At 34.1% G+C, this 22,888-nt stretch overlaps 1 protein-coding gene across 3 annotated transcripts in view; it reads right to left on the reverse strand.

Annotated features, from left to right (window-relative positions):
* LOC117604599 (trehalase) overlaps positions 1-22,888 on the reverse strand; it is a 58,691-nt gene that overhangs the window by 16,541 nt on the left and 19,262 nt on the right. The window contains exon 1 of one of the 3 annotated variants that reach the window (XM_034324862.2): positions 13,193-13,725. The exons of 1 other annotated variant lie outside the window; for it this stretch is intronic. In XM_034324862.2, the coding sequence (XP_034180753.1) occupies positions 13,193-13,293 (101 nt within the window). In that variant the 5' untranslated portion in view covers positions 13,294-13,725. Of the gene's footprint in view, positions 1-12,995; positions 13,148-13,192; positions 13,726-22,888 lie in introns of those variants that run through there. One more of the 3 variants, XM_034324861.2, reaches the window with a different exon arrangement.

The following is a 22,888-nucleotide window of genomic DNA, read 5'->3' on the forward strand; positions in this document are numbered from 1 at the left end:
TACATTTTATACTCGTCAACGTGAATTGAAAAAAAAAATTATTAACCTGTCGGGGTTGTCGACCTTCGTCATCCTATTATGGTTTTCTTTTCTACCTCATACATTTTATCCCTAGTGTGTTCAGGGGGGTATCGAGAGGCCCACCTTTGATTGATGAAATTCTATTGTGCATACTTTCAAACGTGTAATGGATGACCCACATTTTTTAACCTCTCAATCAATATACATTAAAGCCTATCTGAATTTTCAATCATGTTCATACATTAAATTTAATAAATTGAACAAAAAAGGAAAGTTTATATTTGTAATCTAATTTTTAAGACTGCATTCACTTAATAAGTTATTAGTAATCACAAAGAAGGTTGATAAGGGCGACATTATCGCCAATTCTAAGTTTCATTAAAAATTATTCTTCCAACATATGAAACTTTTTTGTTTACAAATTATATTTTGTACAAGAGTTGCTATTCAAGGATTAACCAGATAAATTAAATTAAATTAGATATACCAATTAGAATAAAATTAGAATAATTTTAGCTAACAAGGGAACATCGGGGACTGATACATTCCGATTTTGATGAAACTTTGCATAAATATTTATTAGACCTGTTTATGAAGATAGCTGTAATTCGTTGGTGCCCGTTTTTCACTTTGAGGGAGATATCAACCCTTTTATCCGAACCGCCCTTTATATTTACATGCTTATAAATCGTAAACAACAAAAGATATCAAAAAATAGTTGAAATAAAAGTTATTTATTCCCCCCCCCCTCCTTTTTGAAAAACTTTGCTTTTTTCAATCAATAAAAGCGCCTATTTATTATGAATTCAACGATGTATTATAGTTCTGATGGAATTTTTTATTTAAGTTGTTTGATCGGTCTGTATTGACCCCTAATTCGACTTATACTTACAACGTTGATAGAACCATTTCTATATACGTTTTACAAGATATTTGCGTTTATATAAAATCGCAAGAACAAGCCATTTATTGTAGGGGTATTATATTTTTTGAAAAGATAAACATTATTCCCGAAACACGTTCAAAACATGCAATGACGTGCCTACCTCACGATTGGGATTTTATAATGATTCATAATAATTTCTGTAATTAATAGTGAATATAAAACATAACAGAATCATTTAAAGAGATTTTCTACTCAATTTCACGTTGATTTTACTAGGTTGCAGTTTTTGCATTTAATCAGAATTGACGTAACTTTTATTTCATCATGCTTGGTACATTTCCCTTTCATCTTTTTCCTCCTTGTTTCCAGTGACTGAGAGTAGAGAGATATAAGAGTTCTTAATTAAGGATCCTACCGAGTTTCTGGTAATTAGGTAAAAATGTGAGATAGAGTGATCATTGCTTAAAGTCTCTTATAAAAAAAGGAATTTTCCATTTGATATTTTTCACATTTATCAAAATGATCAATTATTGATCATTCGATCTTTTATATTTCGAAATTAGAAAACAATCTAAATACTGAACAATTGATAGTAATTTCAAAAGAGAAATTGAAAAATTCTTAAAATATTTCTCACTTCTAAAAAGATAATTCTAAAATTCTTTCTCTTCTCGTCACTTAAACGCACCTCGGGTGCGCTTAAAAATATTCCACGTTCGTACGGTCTGATAAATAAAGCTTCAACGTTTCATAGAAGGAAAAAATAGCATCGTTCAAGAGACAGAAACTGAAGAAAGAAGATAGGAGATATATGAGACACTTCACGGAGCTCAACGATAAAATAAATCACGAAGTCTCCATTTCAGGGTGGTTGCTTCTCCATAGAGGAGCCACTTCTTGGATCATTTCGAGGATATTTCAGGGCAAAGCAAACCGTTTCACCAGACTCGTGAATCTTTTCAAAGGTAACGTGTTTTCTCCTCTGATTATCTTAGCACTCGATCGACATCATCTCGTTAGATCTTTCCAAAAAATTTTAGCAAATATCAGGTATACTTTTAAATAAAAACTTTTGCCAAAATTAATTGTACCCTTCATCGATCCATTTACCATTAGTTAATTTAAAATTTGAAATCGTAAAATCATATTTCATCCATTGGAAAAGGTTTATTCTCGAATTCAAAATTCAGATGCAAGATTGACGATAATAGAACCCGGAATTTGACTCACCAAGCATTACCGAGCAATTCGTTTCAAAGTTCTGAACAAGCGCTAGTACGACGGGCAATTTATCCTGAATTATAACCCTCGGATCTGGAAATAACGTAAGGAAGAAGGAGAGTGTTGATTACGTCGATTGAACGAGCCTCCGTGATACCATGACGTCGATTTTACGAAATAACCTTAATCAAGCCGGGGTTGGGCTCCTCGAAAATATTATCACCAGGGAAACAGAAAGAAATAGCTGTCCAAGGAGCATGATAATGAGAACAGGGATACGTAATGACAATTTTATCCCAAACTTGTTTGCTCTTATCTTACAAGATCCATCCTGTTCCCTCGTTTTATAACCAAATCATATAATTTAGCCGAGAATCGTATAAAGTTTCGGATTAGGGTCATCCCGGATTATGACTCAATTTATGGATTAACCTTCGGACAATTTCAGGCGGAGATTTCTATTTGTAACTTGTTATTCTATGGGGAATCTTTATTAACACGGTAAAAATCTAATTTATTATTATTGCAGGATTTTTAGTCGATACCGGTTCTGGGAGAAGGCAAGGTAGGGTTACCATCCAGGGCAGTGAACAGAACACTCAAGGGTGCTTTGAATCTAATTTTTAAAAACGTGTAATGAAAAATGCACCCTCTTCGAGACGGAACATTTTTACACGAATATGCTATTATCGAAACAGGAGGATCTTGCCCAGGGTGACAGACACACTTTCTAATATTCATGGTCCTGTTTCTAATATTCATAATTTCAAGCAGGTCGAACAATTACCCCAATCACAAAATTGTTAAAAATATTCAAATTCCTTTTCCATAGGTTTATTTTCATAAATTAATTTCTCTCTTATAAAATGAAAATATTTAATTGCAGGGTAAAAATTTTGCAAGATTTTCTACAATAACTTCCATATTTGCACTGTGATAACTAATAAAATTTCATATCCCTTTTTCATAGTTTACTCAATAAACTACCCTTTCCCTTATAAAATAAAAATATTTCATTAACAGAGTAAAAATTCTACAGGATTTTCTAAAATAACATGTACATTTTCATTGTGATAAATACCAAAATTTCATATCCCTTTTTCATCGTTTACTCAATAAATTCTCTTATAAAATAAAAATATTTAATTAAAAGAGTAAAAATTTTGCAGCATTTTCTATAATAATTTCCACATTTTCACTGTAATAAATAATAAAATTCCACATCCCTTATTCAGTGTTTACTCAATAAGTTCCCTTGTTTTTTATAAAATAAAAATATTTAATTATTACGATACAATTTCTGCAGGATTTTCAATAAAAAGATAGCTGGACCTCTTTTCACATTTTCACTCTTATAAAAGGGATAACGTTGCAACATGTTTCATCAAGTTTGTGTCAAAAATAGAAAAGTGCATTCTGCAACTTCTTTTTTTATTACAGTATTTCAAGTAAATCTTCGTTCAAAGACTGTATGGTTTCCTTTCCTTTTGTCAGCTAAATCCCCGTTACTTGGAAATTCGAGCTCCTCTCTTTCAGAACATTTCCCAGCTAACGGTTAAATCTTTGTTCCGGGAAATGTTGAACGATGCTTTTTCACAGGGGAATGCGAAGAAGGAATTAGTGCTCTCCAAGTTACAAGGATCGCGATGGAAATTCATTTGAAACACGAATAATGAATCCGTAATCAGAGAAACCGGATTAATTACAATACTGTAATGAAACATTTTATTCCAGAAATTACATTTGACCTTCCAATATTTACATTTCTCATATTTTCATTGTCAAAATGAAAATTAATGGTTTAAATAAGGAAGCTCGATCGTCTATGACCCACACCTTTAAAACATATATCACTTCATACTTTAAGTATTAAATAATTAAATATTTATGTGGTAGCCTTCATACATTAATATTGGCAGAACTCCTTAAATTTAATTTTAAATTATTAATCTTTAGTTAAAACACATTTGCTAAATTTAAACATATTAACTACCATAGGGAATACATTGTTAATTAAAAATATGATTGTTTTCTCCAAATTAAAAATTGTTTTAATATTCAGTTCTTCGAAATTATTTTTTCTTTTCTTAGTTATTTGCGCACTTATTTAATTTCCTAATGTGACCCTCATGGCAGTCGATGTGTCTAGGAAATGACAATCAAACTCAAGATAAATATACCTACTTCCTTTTGCTTTGTTTGTATATGAACGATTACCGAAACGACTAAATAGCAAACGACTAAATTGATAAGATAAATCGAACTGTACTTAAGTAGGTGCGAAGTGGATTAAGTTACTATCAAATGGAAAATTTGTTGAAACAACGAAAATACAATTATTGCAGATCATTATCACCAGTTAATATTATTTAATCCCACGCTAATTCACAGAAAATTAGAAATACTACTAAACGATGATACAACAATATTTTCTTAAATAAAAAAAAGTTGGTGAAAATATAACGAAAGGTCAGAGAATAAACAAAATCCTAGTGCTATATTAAAATTCATTAATAGACTTCGAGTGTTATGCAAATACATATTTTTTGTCTTAAAGTGATTCTTAATTAACACATTCTAAAAAATTTGTTTTATTTTTTTACAGATGCCATTAAATTTACACATTTTGCACATTCTGATACTCTAAAAATACATAAACATTAGCAATCTAATTAATAACAAAAAAAAAATCGTCTGCCTCTATATTACGATTAGCCTTGCCATGGAATTCTGCAATTTCGTTTGTATATTGATTCGAAATGTTCTGAAGCTGGAAAACTCGAGACGAATTCTACTTGAACGAGTCGGATTTCGCGATCCGGACTCTGTAATCCGAGTGAATTTCATTCCAGGTAGACGCGTTGCTCGAAGCAACAGGTAAAATGCTAGGAAATTTAAGGCGCCGTTAAAATTTGATACCTTCTCTGTCATTAACACCCTCCTACGATCGTAAATTGTGTCGCTTAGTAGCTCTATTTATTCATGTTAAAGGAACTTGAAAATTCACTACAATAACTATTATTCTTTACAATGATTACAGATTGTCTTTTTGTAGTTATTAATTTAAGTCATTATGAGTGTAGTTGAATAGCAACCGAACGCTAAGATAAAGTATAATTAGCACAACAATCTACTGACAATGAGTAATTATAATATTTATCAAAAGTGTACCAAGGTTTTGAAATGAACTCATTTATAATAATTCTAAAGCAATTATTAAAAACAATTCAAAAAATGACTAACTACCACTTGATTACACTAAATTTATGGCCCTAAACACTAAATAAAATTAAAAGTATTTAGAATTGTTTGCTACAGTTTTTTCAATGATATCTTTTCTTTTTTAATATATTGAAATTTGAAAAAAAAAAGAATCGGAAATATCGACCAAATAGTAAACAATTACCAAAGAATAGTGTTAAATTTTGGAATATTTTTAAAACCTGACAAGTTCCAAGCTTTTTTCATTGAAAGGGGGGATGAAAACATAGAAATCCTCTTTCAAACGTTAGCCATTGAATTATTTAGTCATCCCAATACGATTCACACCTGAAAAAGAGGGAGAAGTTACCCTCTTTACAGGGTACAATTTGTTTTTTTCTGTACTGGTCTGTTTCGTCTCTGCCAGAGGGTTCCATCAACCTTCCTTAATCATTGCTGAAACGTCAGAGATCCTCCGGAGACTAAGTCCCTTTTTATGAATCGAGTTCCACCGCGTCCAGTCAATCGAATTGATTCTCTTGGTCGAAGTAATTTGACCTTTCCACCCTGGCTTATCGTTCGCTCGCTACGAGATTGAACTATTCCGAGGTTTCACGGGTCAATTGAAGAGCCCGATCGCGTTTGTCTGTCGCTTCTCCTCGGCTTTCTTTCGTCTGACGCGTTTCCTCGGATTTATTCTGTCCTCGTTGCGAGCACGATGCTCGATACAAAGCACATACGGAATGATTTAAAGCTTCGCCTCTTAGAAATGGAAAATTTCTACGCTGAAATCGTTCCTTTTGTCTTTCTGCTCGATATTTCAAGACGGAAAATGTTTCAATTCTCGAGAAAATCCACTTTGAAAATTTGTTTCTTTTTAAAAATTTATTATCGCATTATTGCACCAATAAGAATAATAACTTTATCTTTTGAAAATTCGAAAACCATTTAATTAGCATTTTTATTTTAGAAAGGCACCACTCTTATTATTACAGCCAGTGAAAATAAAATTTTAAAGTTCCATATTTTTACGTTAACTTTGCTCCAAATTTTCTGGTACTCGTTGCATTCGAATCACGTCTCTTTTGAATGTTCCATATACTAGAATTCCACTATTTTCAAGAATTGTCCGCCAAAATGTTCATTGCAATTCTAATTAATTCGACAAACCTGGTTATTGACGAAAGTATTTGAGGAATCATCAAAAATAAGAATCGTGGTTTGTATCCACAATATCTTGCTGTGTATCGGAGGGAACAGCAATTAGAACATTGCGAATTGCCTTTATTAGGAGCATTCGACTGATAAGGTTGTTTGTGTATTTCGCGCGATGAACTCGTTCGAGTGCTTCGAGGTGAGATAAAAAAAAAAACATTATTAAACACTCATTCACACCGAGAGCGACAATTAAGATTTCGTAATTTTGTGGCAAGGAAGTTGCTTAAAATTGGACCATTCTGATTGCAATTATGACACTTTGTTACAACGAAGGAATATTATAATATAGTACAAGGATTTGTATTTTTTGAATATTATTATTCTAAGATTAATCACGAGAATAATTAAAACTAATTAAATTAATTAAAATTAATAATTCTTCAAAATTATTAGAATTAATTAGAATTACTATTATTACTATTAACAGATTGGGTCACGATTGATTCAGCCTCCGCTGTTCAAGGGTTAATCAACTTTCATCAGCATCAATTTTCGAGAAAGCATTCCCAGTATTTTATCTGACCGAAGCACCCATGAAAGATAAGAAACAAGGTGTTCTTATAACACAGAAACGATGCATTCTCACCACTTCTTATCGCCTTTTCCACTACCTACGATCCGTTTATCCGAATTAAACAGGGATTCTATAGGTTCCTATATTATAATTCAACGCGTAACGAGAAAAGGTTGCCGTTATCAACGGCCACTTTGCCTTGACATCAAGTTGTGCCACGAATTTATGGGATATCGACGAGTCGGCTTTCATCGGGATCGTAAAAGCGACCTTTACGGCAGCGTTATACCAAATGGCTGTACTTCCGTTGCAAACGACGTCTCGCTATCAAAGCTAGGGGATAGAAACTTCCCTTACAAAATTTAAACAACTATCATTCGTTTACCTACTAACTTTGATCATTTCAATAACTGTGTTCAATTCTACACTATTCGGGCTTGTATCAGACCGTGGTGTTGAAACTTTTTGCAATTACCATGGTATCACAAGAATGTACTATTCTACTGGTTCAAGGGAATTCGACAAAATATCCGACCTCGACGAGAATGTGCCAAGGTAAGGTAACTATCCCTTTATAAACGAACCAATTGTTATTTTTATTCTCAGACTTTTTTTTGATTGTACTTATAGTAATTTTAAGAGTACAGATACTCGTAATAAATGTCACATTGTATTAGGGCACACTATTTAAATAAGTAATTTAATATTAATATTGAATACCGAATTGAAAATCAATACCTAACTTTGCAAACTAATTTTAATTACAATTAAAAGTTATTGTTCAAGTTCTGATCCCCTACAAGAATTTTCAACTCCGAACAATTATTAATGTAATCTGAAACTCGAATATGCGTGAGTTGTTTGAAATTTTGCAAAAGAAAGTATCGAAAATCCATCACTAGTTGCAAGAAAAGGAAATAAAAGCCAAGGAAAAGAGATTGACAAGGGAGAAAGTCTTTTAAAGCATTGCATGTTCGACTGTGTTTATGCAAATTGTTATTACATATTCATATCAATGGCATCATTGGCGTAACTTGGACCTTTTTAAAATTTTAAAATTTTGTAATTTTGCAATTTTTAGGGTCATAGAATTTAGAAAATCTAAAATTTTATAATTTGGAAACTTTGGGATTCTGGGGTTTAGAATATCCAGAAGTTTGTCATTTGGAAATATTGGAATTCTGATATTCTGATATTTTGAAATTTTAGAATCTCAGAATTTTTGAATTTTTTAGCTATAATTTTCGAATTCTGAGGTTTTGAAATTCTAGAATTTCAGAATGATGAGGATCCAGTCGAGACATTTAGGGGGACCAGGTCCACCCTGGTCCTCATTTGGTTACGCCAATGAATTACACATCAATATACAATGCAAACCAAATTTTGAAATATGCTACGTCACTTGAAAACTGCACAGATGTATAAAATGAAATAAGAAACTTGTTACAGGACTGTTTTTGCAAACAACAAAAGGGAAGAAACCGCGACACGGATCGGCAATGAATTATGAATTAGCCTTGAATTGGAAGGTAAGCTATTGGATTGAATTTACGGTGGAACAATGAGGTCGGTTCAATTGCACATAATTGCAAGTCGAAAGTGCAGCACACCATTATCGTCGTTATTTTAAGCTATGCCAGTGAACAAGATCAGAATGCTTTCATGCGTGCCGTGCCGTTTCGTTTCTTTTCGTTTTTTTTAGACCTCGGCCATGGGTTTCTCGATAAAATCGGATTCTGGAGCAATCGGTCGAACACGGGTGTCCTTGTTTTGTTTAATGAATCGATTAGAAAACGCGACCGAGTAATTAGAAAACCATACCATCGTCGAAAATGGGCAACTGAGTGAAAAATGATGATCGATAATGATTTCAAACGTTCTTGGGAAGATAAGGTAGCCTGATTTCTTTATAATAATTCAACATCAGGATGCTTTATGATTCAAAGTGTAATTAGTGAAGAAGAAAAATTTTCGATTCATGCATTATTACAATTATTCATGTCACCAACAATTTTTTAAAATACTCTTATTTTGTATTACAATTATAATATTAGAGTTGCTATGAATTTTCTTTCAAATTTCCTACTTTGCATTATTAATAAAATATTAAAATTGTACTAAAAATTCTTTTAATATTTGTACGTATCAAGCATTCATACCTAGCCTTACTATTGCAATACTAATGCTATTAATAATTTATTATTAATATTTCCGTACTTTGAGTATTTAATTAGGTTAAAACGTATCAATCATCAGTAATCCACGTGGCAGCCCAAGCATCAACTAACTCCCTATTAACAATAACTCAGCGTGGATGACAACAGAGATATCAAATTTTGCAACTTTTCTATCTAAATTTCTTATCTAAGGAAATTAATTCATGCCGAGGTGAAAACTTCCGTTTAGCGTATCTTGCATAATTGTCGTCCTCAATTGCAGTGGTGAAGGAGAGAATGAAAAAGAATCATAAAAAAGACGTTCAATCATAGTACAGAAAGTATTTATATCCGTTGAAGAAAACTGACCGTGTAATCGACAAAAATGTACACTACCGTCAAAAAGTTTGGAAACACTGTCACGTTCTTAGGTGAAAAGTCACGATTTTCAGAAATTTTAATTACCTGTAACTTTTAAGTTCATTGACCGATCTCGATGAAATTTTCAGCATGCACATAATTTATTTGAATCTACGAAAGATATATTTGAAATTTTCATTATAGGCTCACATAAAAAAGTTGAAAAATTACTCTTCACTATTATCTTTCACGATTCCAACAAATTGTAATTTTTTAAAACGACAAAAGCATATATCTTAGTAAATTAATTTGTATAACTCCTCAAAAAATCTCGAGTCATTTGGCCCAATTTGAAATGAGGTATTCTGTTTTAAAGGGTGTTTCCAAACTTTTTGACGGTAGTGTATCTTTGATAAACCGACCAGCACTCTCGATGATAATTATTTATCCTCGCCAGTGACTGATAACATTGAGTCCAGACAACGTTTCGTGTATTGTAACTTTGTGAATGGTTGAGCACACGTGCTCGAAACACGTTACGTTTAATGTTAATTAATCGAGCTAGACTGTAGGAAAAACAAATCATCGATATCGCACGCCTCCTACGAGGCCGTCGAAATGCAAAATAATCGCAAGGATATTCGACCATCGGCAATCATACCGCGATTATATTCAAGGCTCGTTTAAACTCTTAGATAAATTACATTACACGTAATTACATAGAAATGAACGACCACTTTAATGGCAACGATGAAATTGTTATAGCCTTAAAAGTCGTCAAAGTTGCAAAAACACTTACATTGAATGAACAGAAGGTAAATTATAAAAATTACAGGTATTTTCGGAAACGTTAATGGTTTCACTGAAACGTTCACTGCAGAATTAAAAAAAAACAACTACGCCCACACGAATCATTATCAAGAAAGAATACCGAACAATATTATTTTTGGAACATCTGGGAAAACAGTTATCAAATACAATATCGACTATAAACGTAGCAAAAATAACAAGGGATGTTCCACTCCTAAAAATATTTATTTATTTAAAGAATAATTTCACTGTATATTGATCTATTAAATTTCGATCGGGAGATTGGTAACATAATGAACCCTCTTGTATAATATGGCTCTTAATTTTAATTAATTGGTGCCCCAAATTTCCACTTAGAATTCTTTAGAACTCTCAGTTCGTCCCTGACTTTGACCCATTAACCCTCGGAGATCGTTAACCCTCGGAGAGCGGACCAGAAAGAGAGTCCCAATTTTAATTCATTCGACTTATTTAAGGGTAGCAATCATATAAAAAATTACCATTTATCAGAATTATCATTTTATCGCAATAAAATCCATCAGAAATCATCGAATGGAGTGCAAAGTGCGCGTAGACGAAGCATAATCGTCGTCGTTACGATACCCACGATTCCCGATCAGACGTTCTTTTTTATCTCAACTCCTATACTGTCCTATGCGCGTAGAAACGAATACAAGAAAAAAGGAAAGGAAACGGCATATAATAATAGGTGCGGATGCGTAAAACGGTTGCATAAAAGGAGTAACTAAGTGCCAGTTATAGCGTGAACACGACTCTAGAACACATTTCAGCCTTGCTACGTGTACAGGCACGCAATAAACCGTAAATAAACGAACAGGAATCTATCAAATTCTCTGGTGGATTGCAGCAACCGGATGACGAACGTTGTCGGAAGATAGAATCAATCATAGAACAAAGGAACATTTACTTTTTCCTCTGCTATTATCTCCCAGCCTTGTTCTTACGCTAAAATCGATTCCTCAAAGTTTATGGAACTCGTCTATCAAACTTTTTCCTACATCCAGGAAAAACAACACTTTCGAAAGCAACGTTGATTTCGATTGAAAAAAATAATCGAATCGGAGAATCGCGAGATAAGACGTTCTCTAAATATAATAAATTCGAACATTGTTATCGCGTGAATAAAAGACTGCGTAAATGGCTCTAGTGTGTTTCCTGTATTGTTGATTACAGAACGCAATATTCTAGCGATATTTCATTTTTTCTCTTATCTCCGTCATAAGAATTTTGTCAAGTGAGGTGACAGGAAAATGCCACTCGTTAAAATAGAAACCGTCGACGTTATAAGCTGCTGTAAAAACATATAGTATTAAATCCGCTCTCGCGTATTATCGTTGACTGCCCGCGAGACGTTGACTCCTCATTCTACGTCTCCATGAACGTGATCGCGTATCAATCGAAGCGATAGAAACAATTGATCGACTTCTCTGTACGATTCGACCAATAACTTTTCAGTTTTATTCGAATAACGATTATCAGAGTTATTGTCATATTGCAAACTTCACCGTATATTAAAAATAATAAAATTTGCAAAAACATGACATTTTGTATGATAATTTTACAAAAAGCCCAGACATCTACGTAAATGCAATTTTCAAAAGTACACGTCGAGACTGACTCTTATTCAAAAGATTTTAAATTTGCATACTAATATACAGAAGAATCTTTAAAATTGTTAAGAGACAAAAAGAAGTGCAGCTCGTTATGATAATTACACTCGATGCAGAATCTTCAGAAAAAAACTACACACGTCGGATATTAACAACGTATTATGTTTAAGACACTTAAAGAATGAGATACAGAGGAGTTCATAATAAAAGTAACACAATTGGAAAAGAGAAAAAACAAAGACACGACTCTCTTCAGATAATAACATTATTATGATTACTAATAGAAAACGGCTATTGAAATATAGAATACGTTTTCTCCGTTAAGAAATATTGTTCGTAATTTTTATTTCAGCAGCCTGCACAAGAGAAAATACTCGTAAACAACCGCAATCTAATAATGACACATTAAGTAAAAGGAAACCGTACTTTTCATTATTAGAATAGAGGAAACCAAATCAAGATTATCGGTTACCTCATCTATTATGATGTCTTAGAATACATATGTTCACTTGAGAGTAAAACTCGCGTGCGAAGCTATCGAGAGTAATTCTCGGAAAATGATACTTTGTGGAGAGCAATTGACAGTCAGCTGAGAGCGAATTAAAATGACTAGTAACAGGTAATCATAAAAGATCATAGATACTTGAAGTCACCTCGTAAGATTCCAAAATTATATGAAAAAGATTGAAATTGATTTCTGTTCGAATCTACCATAAAAATACAAAGTAGCCGCTCGCTAATTCCCCGCTATATAATGGCTAATTAGGAACGCTCCTTCACTCGCATAATTACACACGCGCGTGCACCCCACTCTGTCGCCTAGATGGTGAATGAATGTAATCTGTGCCAGATAAACAAACCATCAAGAATTCACCCATACCATCAACAATCGATAATTCCCTATTTCCACCTCTAAACTCTCCGCCAGCAGAAACGATCAAAAGACTGCTATACATTTAAATCCCACTTCTACTCACAGATAGGTACCCAAATATCCATTCGTTTCCGGCTCGAACCACTTGAATCGGAAAGCTTGAAAATGGAAATCGGTATCGAAGAACCCGAAGTGGACTGAAAGAACTAAAGTGGAATCCACGGATGCCGGTTTTCCCATTCGCGGAAGGAATCGGCGCGGTTAGGAGCACCTTCGCCGTACAGTTTCCCTTTCACTCACCTATCGCAGTCCGTGGCCTTGAAGCTGGCATGTCCGATGGAGGCGGCATCGGTCAAGGCGGCGATCGCGGCCAGGAGAACGATCAAAAGTCCATCTGGCATGGTGTTTCCTGGAAGCTAGGGTCACAGCTCGGTTGACCCGTGCTCGAACGTCGATGAACCACGAACGAAGCGGCGGTGAACTTTGTCCAGGCTGGTTCGGTATCGTATCGCTTGTGAAGCGAACGATCGAGAGGAGTCGTCGCTCGCGGCGCAGCCGAATCGTTCGACGATCGGACGACCGACTGATACACGGTGTAACGCCACTTACGAACACGCCGCGCGCGATCTCGTTTCTCGCCAGACCACGTTTGCGGCCTTCCGTTGACGGTTCGCTGGTTGCTTGCTCGCACGCACCACCGCCGGCGATTACGCGAGTGGAACGAGGCAAATGGACCGACGACGGCAACAATAACAACCGGCAGCGGTGAACAACGAGACGGAACAACGCAGACCAGCTGAGACTCGTTGCGGACCTTCTGCACGCTGGACAGGACTCGCGATCAGTTATATGAGCCCGCCGGTTGATAACGACTCGCTGTTCATTGGTCTGACATCGGAACACTCCCCCGGTCCGATTGGTTGCCGATTAAGCGTCGTTTATCTTCCCGCAATGACCGCGACGTCCCATTACGAGCGACCGTGGAGAAAGGCATTTTCCGGAAACCGTGTTCTTTTTTGTTTTTAAGAATCGCCGGGAATTAGCGGAACGGGTCAGGGCGTGAGATGGATTCGTAATGGAAGTGGTAGTTACTCTGGAATTAGGTCGACTGACACATGCTTCCGTGATGATAAGGCGATGGGCAATGGCTGTCCTTGAGAGATTTCGGGGAAGCTTGTATGGATTAGGCGTAACGAGCTGTTGACTGATATGCGGCTGCAAATTTAGATAAATCTGATAAAAGGTGTGAAAAAGGAAATTCATAATTTTTTCATGGGGTGATTATTCAATTTATTAATTTGTTAGCTAATACTGTTGATATATTTCCTTTTTTAATTTCGAATAAAATTATTTTTATGGATCATTAGTGGAATCCAAAGCAATCAGAAAAATAATTACTATACCAAGCTCTATTTTTCTTCAATGAAATACAAATGGATAGATAAGATAGCATAATTTAGTCCACGAAACTACATATATTCAAGATATCAGTCGAGTACTCATCTCATGATGAATATCTCGGAATCTACGTTGTTTAAAGACTTGATAGTTTGTGCCCTTAGGAAATCCCAACTTCCTAAAGTTTCCCCAAAATCTGGATTATTCAGTTATCTTCATCTAGAGGATATGACAGTCTAAAGTGTCAAGCGTAAGTTCGAGAGCAGGATGTATAAGGAAGGAAGATATTTCACGATTATCGACCTCGTAATTATCTAATAAAGTTCACTAGAAACTTTTCAAAATCAGTATTAAATATCTGTTTGTATTAAAACTTATTGACCTCTACCACAACATCTATGCTCCTACACAATTTTTCTTTCCATTATCTCAAAATATGAGGAAATTGCAATCGCTATCTTTTTAATTACTTAAAAACACAAGAGTTAAAATCAGTCATCAAAATTTTCCACTAAACACGAGAAAACTCGAAAATATTCAAAGATTTTTATTCAACGAGAGGATGAAAAATATTTGTCATTTCCATAAATATAATTCAAAATCATTGAAAATATAATCCCAGGACTTTTCAAATAAATATTCTTCACGCGTAACATTTATTTCACGGAAATATCCTTTTCCATTGCCATAAATAATTCAAATCATTTCGAGGTGCAGCGTCGAGTAAGAAGACACAGGACTGAAAGAGAACGTTGGGAAAAATCGTACCAGTTTTATTTATTTATCGGACAGGAAACATCTGTCTAACGATCACGCCTACATATAAATGAGAATTCTAACGTTTGAGAAATAATTCCTAGATTCATGAACAACTTGCAGTCTTATAATCCCAAATATGACGATGCAACGCGAGGGGATGAAAAATATTTTTCATTTTCATTAGATATTTTGAAAAAAAAGGTTCACTTTATCAACAAATGGTTGTATACTTTTAATCAGTAATGAATACGTTTATTTAAAACAAGCGAAGCATTTCACCTAGTCAGCAATTACTGTCAGCTAAATATTCCACGCTTTATCTGCAATAATACGTCTTAACAGTTCCGCTTTTGAAACAGCGATGTATCTACCGATGCTTTTCGAGCAAATTACAACAATGATATAGGGATAATCGTTTGCCTGTAACGTGTTTCGTACATTCAGTAATTACTAATTTCATGATTAATGAGGCAGTCTAGAATACGCTGTTCACGTTCGTTTATCGCAACAATCAGTGCTCCTCTCTAATTTCGACTATTGGAATCCATATAATCGCAGCTAAAACATTGTCCAGCAAGGACGTGAACGTTTCATGATAATTATTATTTATTATTCAAACGTCACGGTGAATTTCGATCGGGCTACTCCGTGATACGTGATTCGAATCATAAATGAAACTTAGAGAATCGTTTAGAGCCATACGTGTGCCTCTAAAATGACAGAGAATCGCAAACGTTAATTTCCTATGAATTTTAATTAAAATACAAGTCGAAGTAATTAAGAGAACTCTTAATTAGAAAACAAATAGAAAATGTTAATTGTTGTGCTAAAAGCTATTGAAAATTTTATTATATAATATTTTTATTAGAAGAAATATTAGATATTACATATTAAGTATTAGATATTAGATAATATTTTAATTTGGAATAAATCATATCTAATATTTTTCTAATATTTCACTACACCCATTATCCATAATTTCAAGTACCTAATACAACTATTTTTAATTAGGTAAGCCAGAAAATGTCTACTGCTATTAATTCTAGATTTCTATGAAAATTCAAACGTCGCCCACATATGTAACAGTTAACCTAATAATTCACTGTACCAAAGATTGCTATTATTTTTTTATAAAATGAAATGTTTCAAACATGTGACAAACGCTGCTCTTTCTTTTTCCTTTCATATTTCACCTTTCAGTGGCATTCCTCATACAGAAGATACTTTTACTCCATTAATTTTCCACTTGTTTTTAATCTACCTCGATATCCTTCGTTACACCATATGCATTTATTATGGACATTTTCTAGTTTTTATCTGGTGTCCGGTAATTTCAAGTAGCTCACGTATCCTAGATATGCACAACCGCTTCCTAAATAGATTGCATTAATTGCAAACGTCGTTTAGAATGTTTATTAGCGACCTTATTGAATTCTATTATATAATCCGGTGAAATATATCTTTGTTCTAATCGTCCTTCCTGTCAGTAATTTTCAGTAATTTTGCTTCAACACTGTTACGTTTGAAAATTTATTCAAAGCAACCCAACAATTAAGTAGAGAAGTGTTTCATGATTTATTTAACAACGAGTGGTAATTTGACACACATTTAACGTTTTCAATGTGGTACCCAAGAAAATGAATGTTAATTCGCGAGCGTTTATGTAACAATGACAGCTGACAAAAGGAACATTCGAAGATAGAAAACCGCAAAATCCGACAGAATTCTTTGAAATGACGATTACCATCGAGAATTACGTAAACCGAAAATTGTTAGTAATTTATTGTAGGAAATATCATTTATCACGGATAACGCATTGATGGTGAATTACTTTCAAATAAATAGTTTCTTTGTCGTCAAACCTGAAATTAATACTTTGACGAATTGACGTGACTTTAATTCGTCGCGAGTTCAATATCACGTTGATTTTCCACGACGGGACCCAAGAATTTCCTTCTATAAAGTTTTACTTTGTTCAGGAAGCGAAACACGTCTACAAAGATGCGGAATTAAGGGCTTTTTAAGCCGAGCACGATTTTCAAGTTATACTAAATCATCAGATTATTATGATTGCTTTGAAGTTATCATTTGTTTGAAGTTTGGACGCAGGTGGAATTGATAATAAATTTCGAGTTAAATCCGATGTAATCTCGTCGTTACAGATATGAGAGAATTTGAAAGTTTTGGGTGTGGGATCGGATGATTAGAACTCGAGCCGATATTTTCGGATTCTCGCACCCACCTGCTTATTACATGAAATTTGGAATAAAAAATAAATCTGGCCCAATCTCCACAAAAATCCTAATACACGTTACATTGACAAGAAGATTATGAACAAAACTTGGAACAAAATTTCGTCAAGAAAAATCACAAACTTCCGATATAATCAACTTCAGCAACGATAGAACTTGAGTTACATAATATCAATGATGGAAAGAATCAGAAGCACGTTTTCATATCGCTGGATAGTCTTGACGAGTTTCAATCGATGGTTGAATTTATCACTGCACACGATCGCATAATGAGTATCGTAATTCTTTACGTTAATTAACCAAGGTGCGGATGGATTTCGTTCCTCGCCGATAAATTACGGAAACGATCAATTCAATTTTCAATCGATGTGAAATTTGTGAACCTCTAATAATTGGCGGATCGATTGATGTATCCTTGCTATTTAACATTCTTCGATCTTACGTAAGCTGAATTACTCTTAATAACGTTCATCTAATCGTTTACGTAACATGCTGAACATTTTTACGAAAGATACACACACGTGCACAAAGCGAACAGGGTGTGTTTCCCGAAGGTATAAAAAGAAGTAACAGCAAAAATGTGTACAAGTTTAAGAGCGAAAATGCGAGAGGAAACATTTTTTAACTTTTTCCATCTCAAGCTCCAGTGGAATGAGTTTATCGAGCGTTAAAACGTTTTTCGCATTTCGATAAATCTTGGCGCTTAGATCCTTGCCAGTTTCCTTCACCGGTTAGCTTCAAAAATTTTTCTCACCAATAAAACACTGCCGAGAAATTGAAGAAGTGTTTGCAATCAATGCAGCGGTACGATTGTCACCGTCGTTCGTAAACACGATTCCTTAGCTCGTTTCTTATTGAATCGAATCCGACGAACCGGCTGAGCTTAAATTCAATCGCATCAAGAAGTGAAATGGGAGTGATTTTTATTGGAATATCGAGAAAACGTAGCGAGCTTCATATCGAAATAAAAACAGACGTTTTGTATTCAACTTGCATTCACGGTGGCTCGATTCTTTATATGTATATTTATCGTAAAGCCGGTCATGAGTACATCGTATCTTTGCAACGATGTAACTCGATTTCGAGAATTCGGAAGAATTCATATTGATCGTCGATCAATCACTTCGCATCGTTCGCTAGAGATATTTACGTGGTTTGACTACAATTCTCTTGCACATACATCGTTCATTTATGAATGTGTCGTTGTTATTTCTACAACAAAAAGTATGTCACCTATATTTTTATTTGCTTAAATCTCCAAACCAATATTTTTCATGAAAAACATTAACGAAGAGATAAGGTAAATAAAAGAACAATGAAGAATCTTTTTATCAATAATATCAAGATATACCAATTTAATATCAAGATTTATCTTAAGAAATGTCTCTTTTCAAAAATTTATAAAATGTAGCTGTTCAAATTTAAGTTAAGTGAAATATGAAGTTAAGTTTAGTGAAATGTAAGTTAAAAATTTGGCTTGATGTTTACTCATCAAATCGTCGCTTCGATCTCGATGCAAACAACTCACTGCAAGATACAGATCGACATTCGATGAATCACGATTATCGGTGTCATCGAACCGATATATTCTATTCGTGGCATTGCCAGGAAATATGTTCGCATTTCAAACACCTTTCTAGATTGTGAAATGAAAGATGTTACGTTGAAGGAACGTGACGTACACGGTAAGGATTTTCACGGTAAGGAATTGACATCTTCCTTAATATGCATTATGATTTAAGTCTATTAAAACTGATTTAAACTTCTAAATATTTTATAGAAATGAGAGAACGTAATTCATATAACCACCCTTATCTACAATAATTATTTTTAAATATTGACATAGGAAAGGAAGATTTTTTACAATTATTTACCAAACAGTACGATACAGATGAGATTTTCCAAGGAAGCTGACAGATACTACTTAACTAGTTCATCACGCGAATAAATGAGACCCGTCAACAGCAGTAATGCAAACCCTCGTCCAGAAAAGCGGAAATGGTTTCCCCGGAACGGACATTGCATATTGTACGCGGACTCTTTCCCCTTTTCGGGAAGGTTTCGTAATATTTTCGTAGAAATGAGATCTGTCGTCAATCAAGGCTAATGTCCGAAACCGAGATCAGTAGCGAACGCAACGGGCCATAGTAATTAACAGATGTCTGAATTGCAAGCGCCATCGGCCTTCAACAAATTGTGGTCTCGACGTGTACACGACATACAGAGAGTTAGTCTCAACTGGTATAGAGAAACTCTGCGGTGAATAGAACTGCGCGATTTTACGAGTCTGAATAATCTTACGAATCCAAGTTTCCAAAGTACCGTGTTTCCGAAAGTATAATTGCTGTTATGGATAATTTATGCTGACCAGTTTCGCTGCTTAATCATTTCAGGACAGATTATTTTTTTCAAATAAAGATAGTATTACAATTAAGAAAAAAAAAAAATTAGAAATAGTGAGGAATTTCAAGTTTTGGTACACCTTCCTATTATTTTGCAATTTAAATTAAATTTTGGAATAACCAAGCTATTTTATTCGTTAGCTTGATCAGCTCTTTCGCCTCAATTACCAGCGAAACTTTTAATCAACTTGAAACTGATATTTCAGTAGAGGATAACTTCGTACTTTCCAAAATCAAAACGCACAGCAACTATGACCAGTGGAAATTATTTAAACAGTTAAAGCACGAGTTTTACCACCTGCATCGTTTCATCACGAGGCATTCAGTATAAATTAAATTAGAATTTCGACGTTTCTCATAGATAAAGGAAACCGGTGGGAGGTGCGTTGAAACCGTCAAAGTAATTTTTCGCGAGTCGATCTAATTCCGCATGGGCAAAAAAGGTTTTGAAACGGTGAGAAAATTGCATTCGAGGAAAGGGCTTCGCGAAAGAAATTACTTTTTCCTCGACCAAACTTCCAGCCTTTGGAATATGATATTTCCACGCTGGCTGAAAAGTTGGATCTCAATCGTTTCGTAGAAATTCTCGTTTTAAGCGAACTTAATTTTCAAATGAACCTACGAATAACGAAGAATCATTCTTTGTAACGTTTCAATTTTTAACCCTTCAACAGCGGAGCCCAAACTTACAAAATATATACAAGGATATCAACCCGAGGTTGAATGTATAATTTTTAATCGAAAGAGAAATAATTAAAAATTCAATTAGTTTTTCGAAAATAACAGAAAAAACAGAAGCCTATACTAAATAAAAATATCTTTGAATTGAAAATTATTCGCTATTTACAAATTTGATTTTATCCGAGATTTTTATTCAAAGATCTATAAATAAATTTTCATTTTTAAATACTTCCAGTTCAGCCAAACTGAATAATCAGAAGATTATTTGTAACAATGCTCAACTCTGTTCTCTCGTTTTGGGATTCTCTCCGTGGTCCGCCATCTAAGGGCTAATTAAATATCTTTAAGCAGGCGTCGAAGAAGAAAACTAAGAATAATTCACAAACGGCAGGTTTAATTTCCTGAGAATAGGTACTCATCTTGCTCGTGTCGAAAGGTTAATTAAATTCTTTCTATCATTTTATATCTCGCTGCAACCCTTTGTTGTATTCTGTTCCTCACGCAGTATTGTATTCATTGCACAATATAACATCACGTAACATCAAAGTTAAATTTAATAATTCTCTACGTTCTTTACGTCATTCTCTAACTCGAAGCAAAGCCATCGGTGCTCGCATCTCCGAGAGATATTACCTGACGGCTCTCAAAGTAACTGGTACCCTTTCAACCTATGAACTCCACCGGCACATAATACCGGATACGGCTGAAAATATCTCTTCGAAAGGGTACACTTGGGTGTAGTAATGATATTTGTTTCGAAACTGAGTCCTATTACATACTTCGACCATGAGAAATTATATTATATTACACGAAAGCAGCGCCAGATTAAGTAGAGGTCTAAGATACCTCATTTATCAGAGGGTCCTATTATAAGCCTTCCATTTATTATGTTAAAAAATATTGGACGAAATTTTGGTTACCGTTGCTCTTATAATTTTGTTCGGAACAAATTTCAATTTTTAAACCTTTATCAACCAAGGAGGCCCTCGAAGACTTCACAGCTCCGGGCTTTAGAAATCTTATCCTGATATAGCATTAAAGTGAAATTAACATTTTTAGAAATTGTAGAATCCAAAAATATAAACTTCCAAATATTGGGTATTCGTCACTAAAGTCATAACCCAAAGGTTTTGAGTTTGGGCTCAAAAGAATAACTAATTGTGAAAATTTAAAAAACATGAAACTCGATCACTCAGATACTCTCAAATGCAAATTTGAAAATTAAAAAATTGAAAAATTAATTATAGGAAATCAAATCTTTTTCCACTTCAAATTTCCACTACTTCTAATCCTATTCATCAATTTTTAAATATGCAAGAGAATAATAAAAATCTCACAGGACTAGAAAAAAGAAAAAGAGTAAGAAACAAGTTAGAATAAAAATTTTCCACTCTATTACAAAACGATTTGCCTGATAATGATCACGTACAAAGTAATTACTGGATTTATTGAAAAACGTAATTCATGCCCTGACATTTGATGGTTCTCATCGAAGCGAACTCTTCGCCTCGAGATTTTCTAACGTTATAGGAACCAATCAAGCAACGTTACGAGATGAAAACTATGCGATCGAAACATCTGTTAGCGACAGGCGTTTCCGAACAAATGGAAATTAAGATTTCTCGAGAGAAGGAATTATGAAACTAACGAACAGATGCAAGTGACTGCATCGTTGGAGAAAGAGGTACGTCAATTTACGATTTTTACTTTAAGCCATTGTTTCAATTACCAGTGTCAATTGAGAACGATATTGAAAAGTCGACAAGAAAATTTTTAAAATCTCTCAAATATTTCAGATATTTAATAAAAGCACCTATAAATATTGTAAATAAATAAAAGAATAAAAATTGATAATATTTTAAAGTCATAGTTATTTAGAAACCAAAAATTGGATATATGTATTTTATAATGTATATCGTCCACTGAAGAATAAACAACACACAAATCAAATTTCATTGATTGACCCTTGTACCAGACAAATATTTACGCTGAGAATTATATTAAAAATCAAGCAAGTAATGCTTGAATGAAAATTCGAGGAAACATAACGGTGTGTTAACAAAATTGATATATACAGGAATTCGCTTCTACAGTTTGCACGAACGTCATCGTTATCGATAAAATATCACCTCCTTTTACCGCTGAGGGGGAAGCTCTTTCAGGTTACAGGGTTACAAGTAAATTGACGTCATCGACACGATAAATTTTTCGACTCAATGTTGCGTCACTATCGCACAGTAGTTACATTATAGCTACTTATTAGCGGAAATTACTTGTACGTGTATGCTATTTTCAAGTCAGCCTTCAATTATCCAGTCATAAACTTCCATCTTCCCTTGGCAGATTATGGAAAATAGAATGTTCAATTTTAATAACAATTTCAATAAAAACTTCTCTTGGTTTCTCCCTCTGGAAATCGTACTGCATTATGGATAAATGCTTCTCCTCCTCCAGTCTACTCTTTAAAAAATCTCCAAGTCACTTAAAAATCAAGAATCCGTAAT

Source organism: Osmia lignaria, chromosome 7 (assembly GCF_051020975.1).
Source record: "Osmia lignaria lignaria isolate PbOS001 chromosome 7, iyOsmLign1, whole genome shotgun sequence".
Classification (NCBI taxonomy): domain Eukaryota; kingdom Metazoa; phylum Arthropoda; class Insecta; order Hymenoptera; family Megachilidae; genus Osmia; species Osmia lignaria.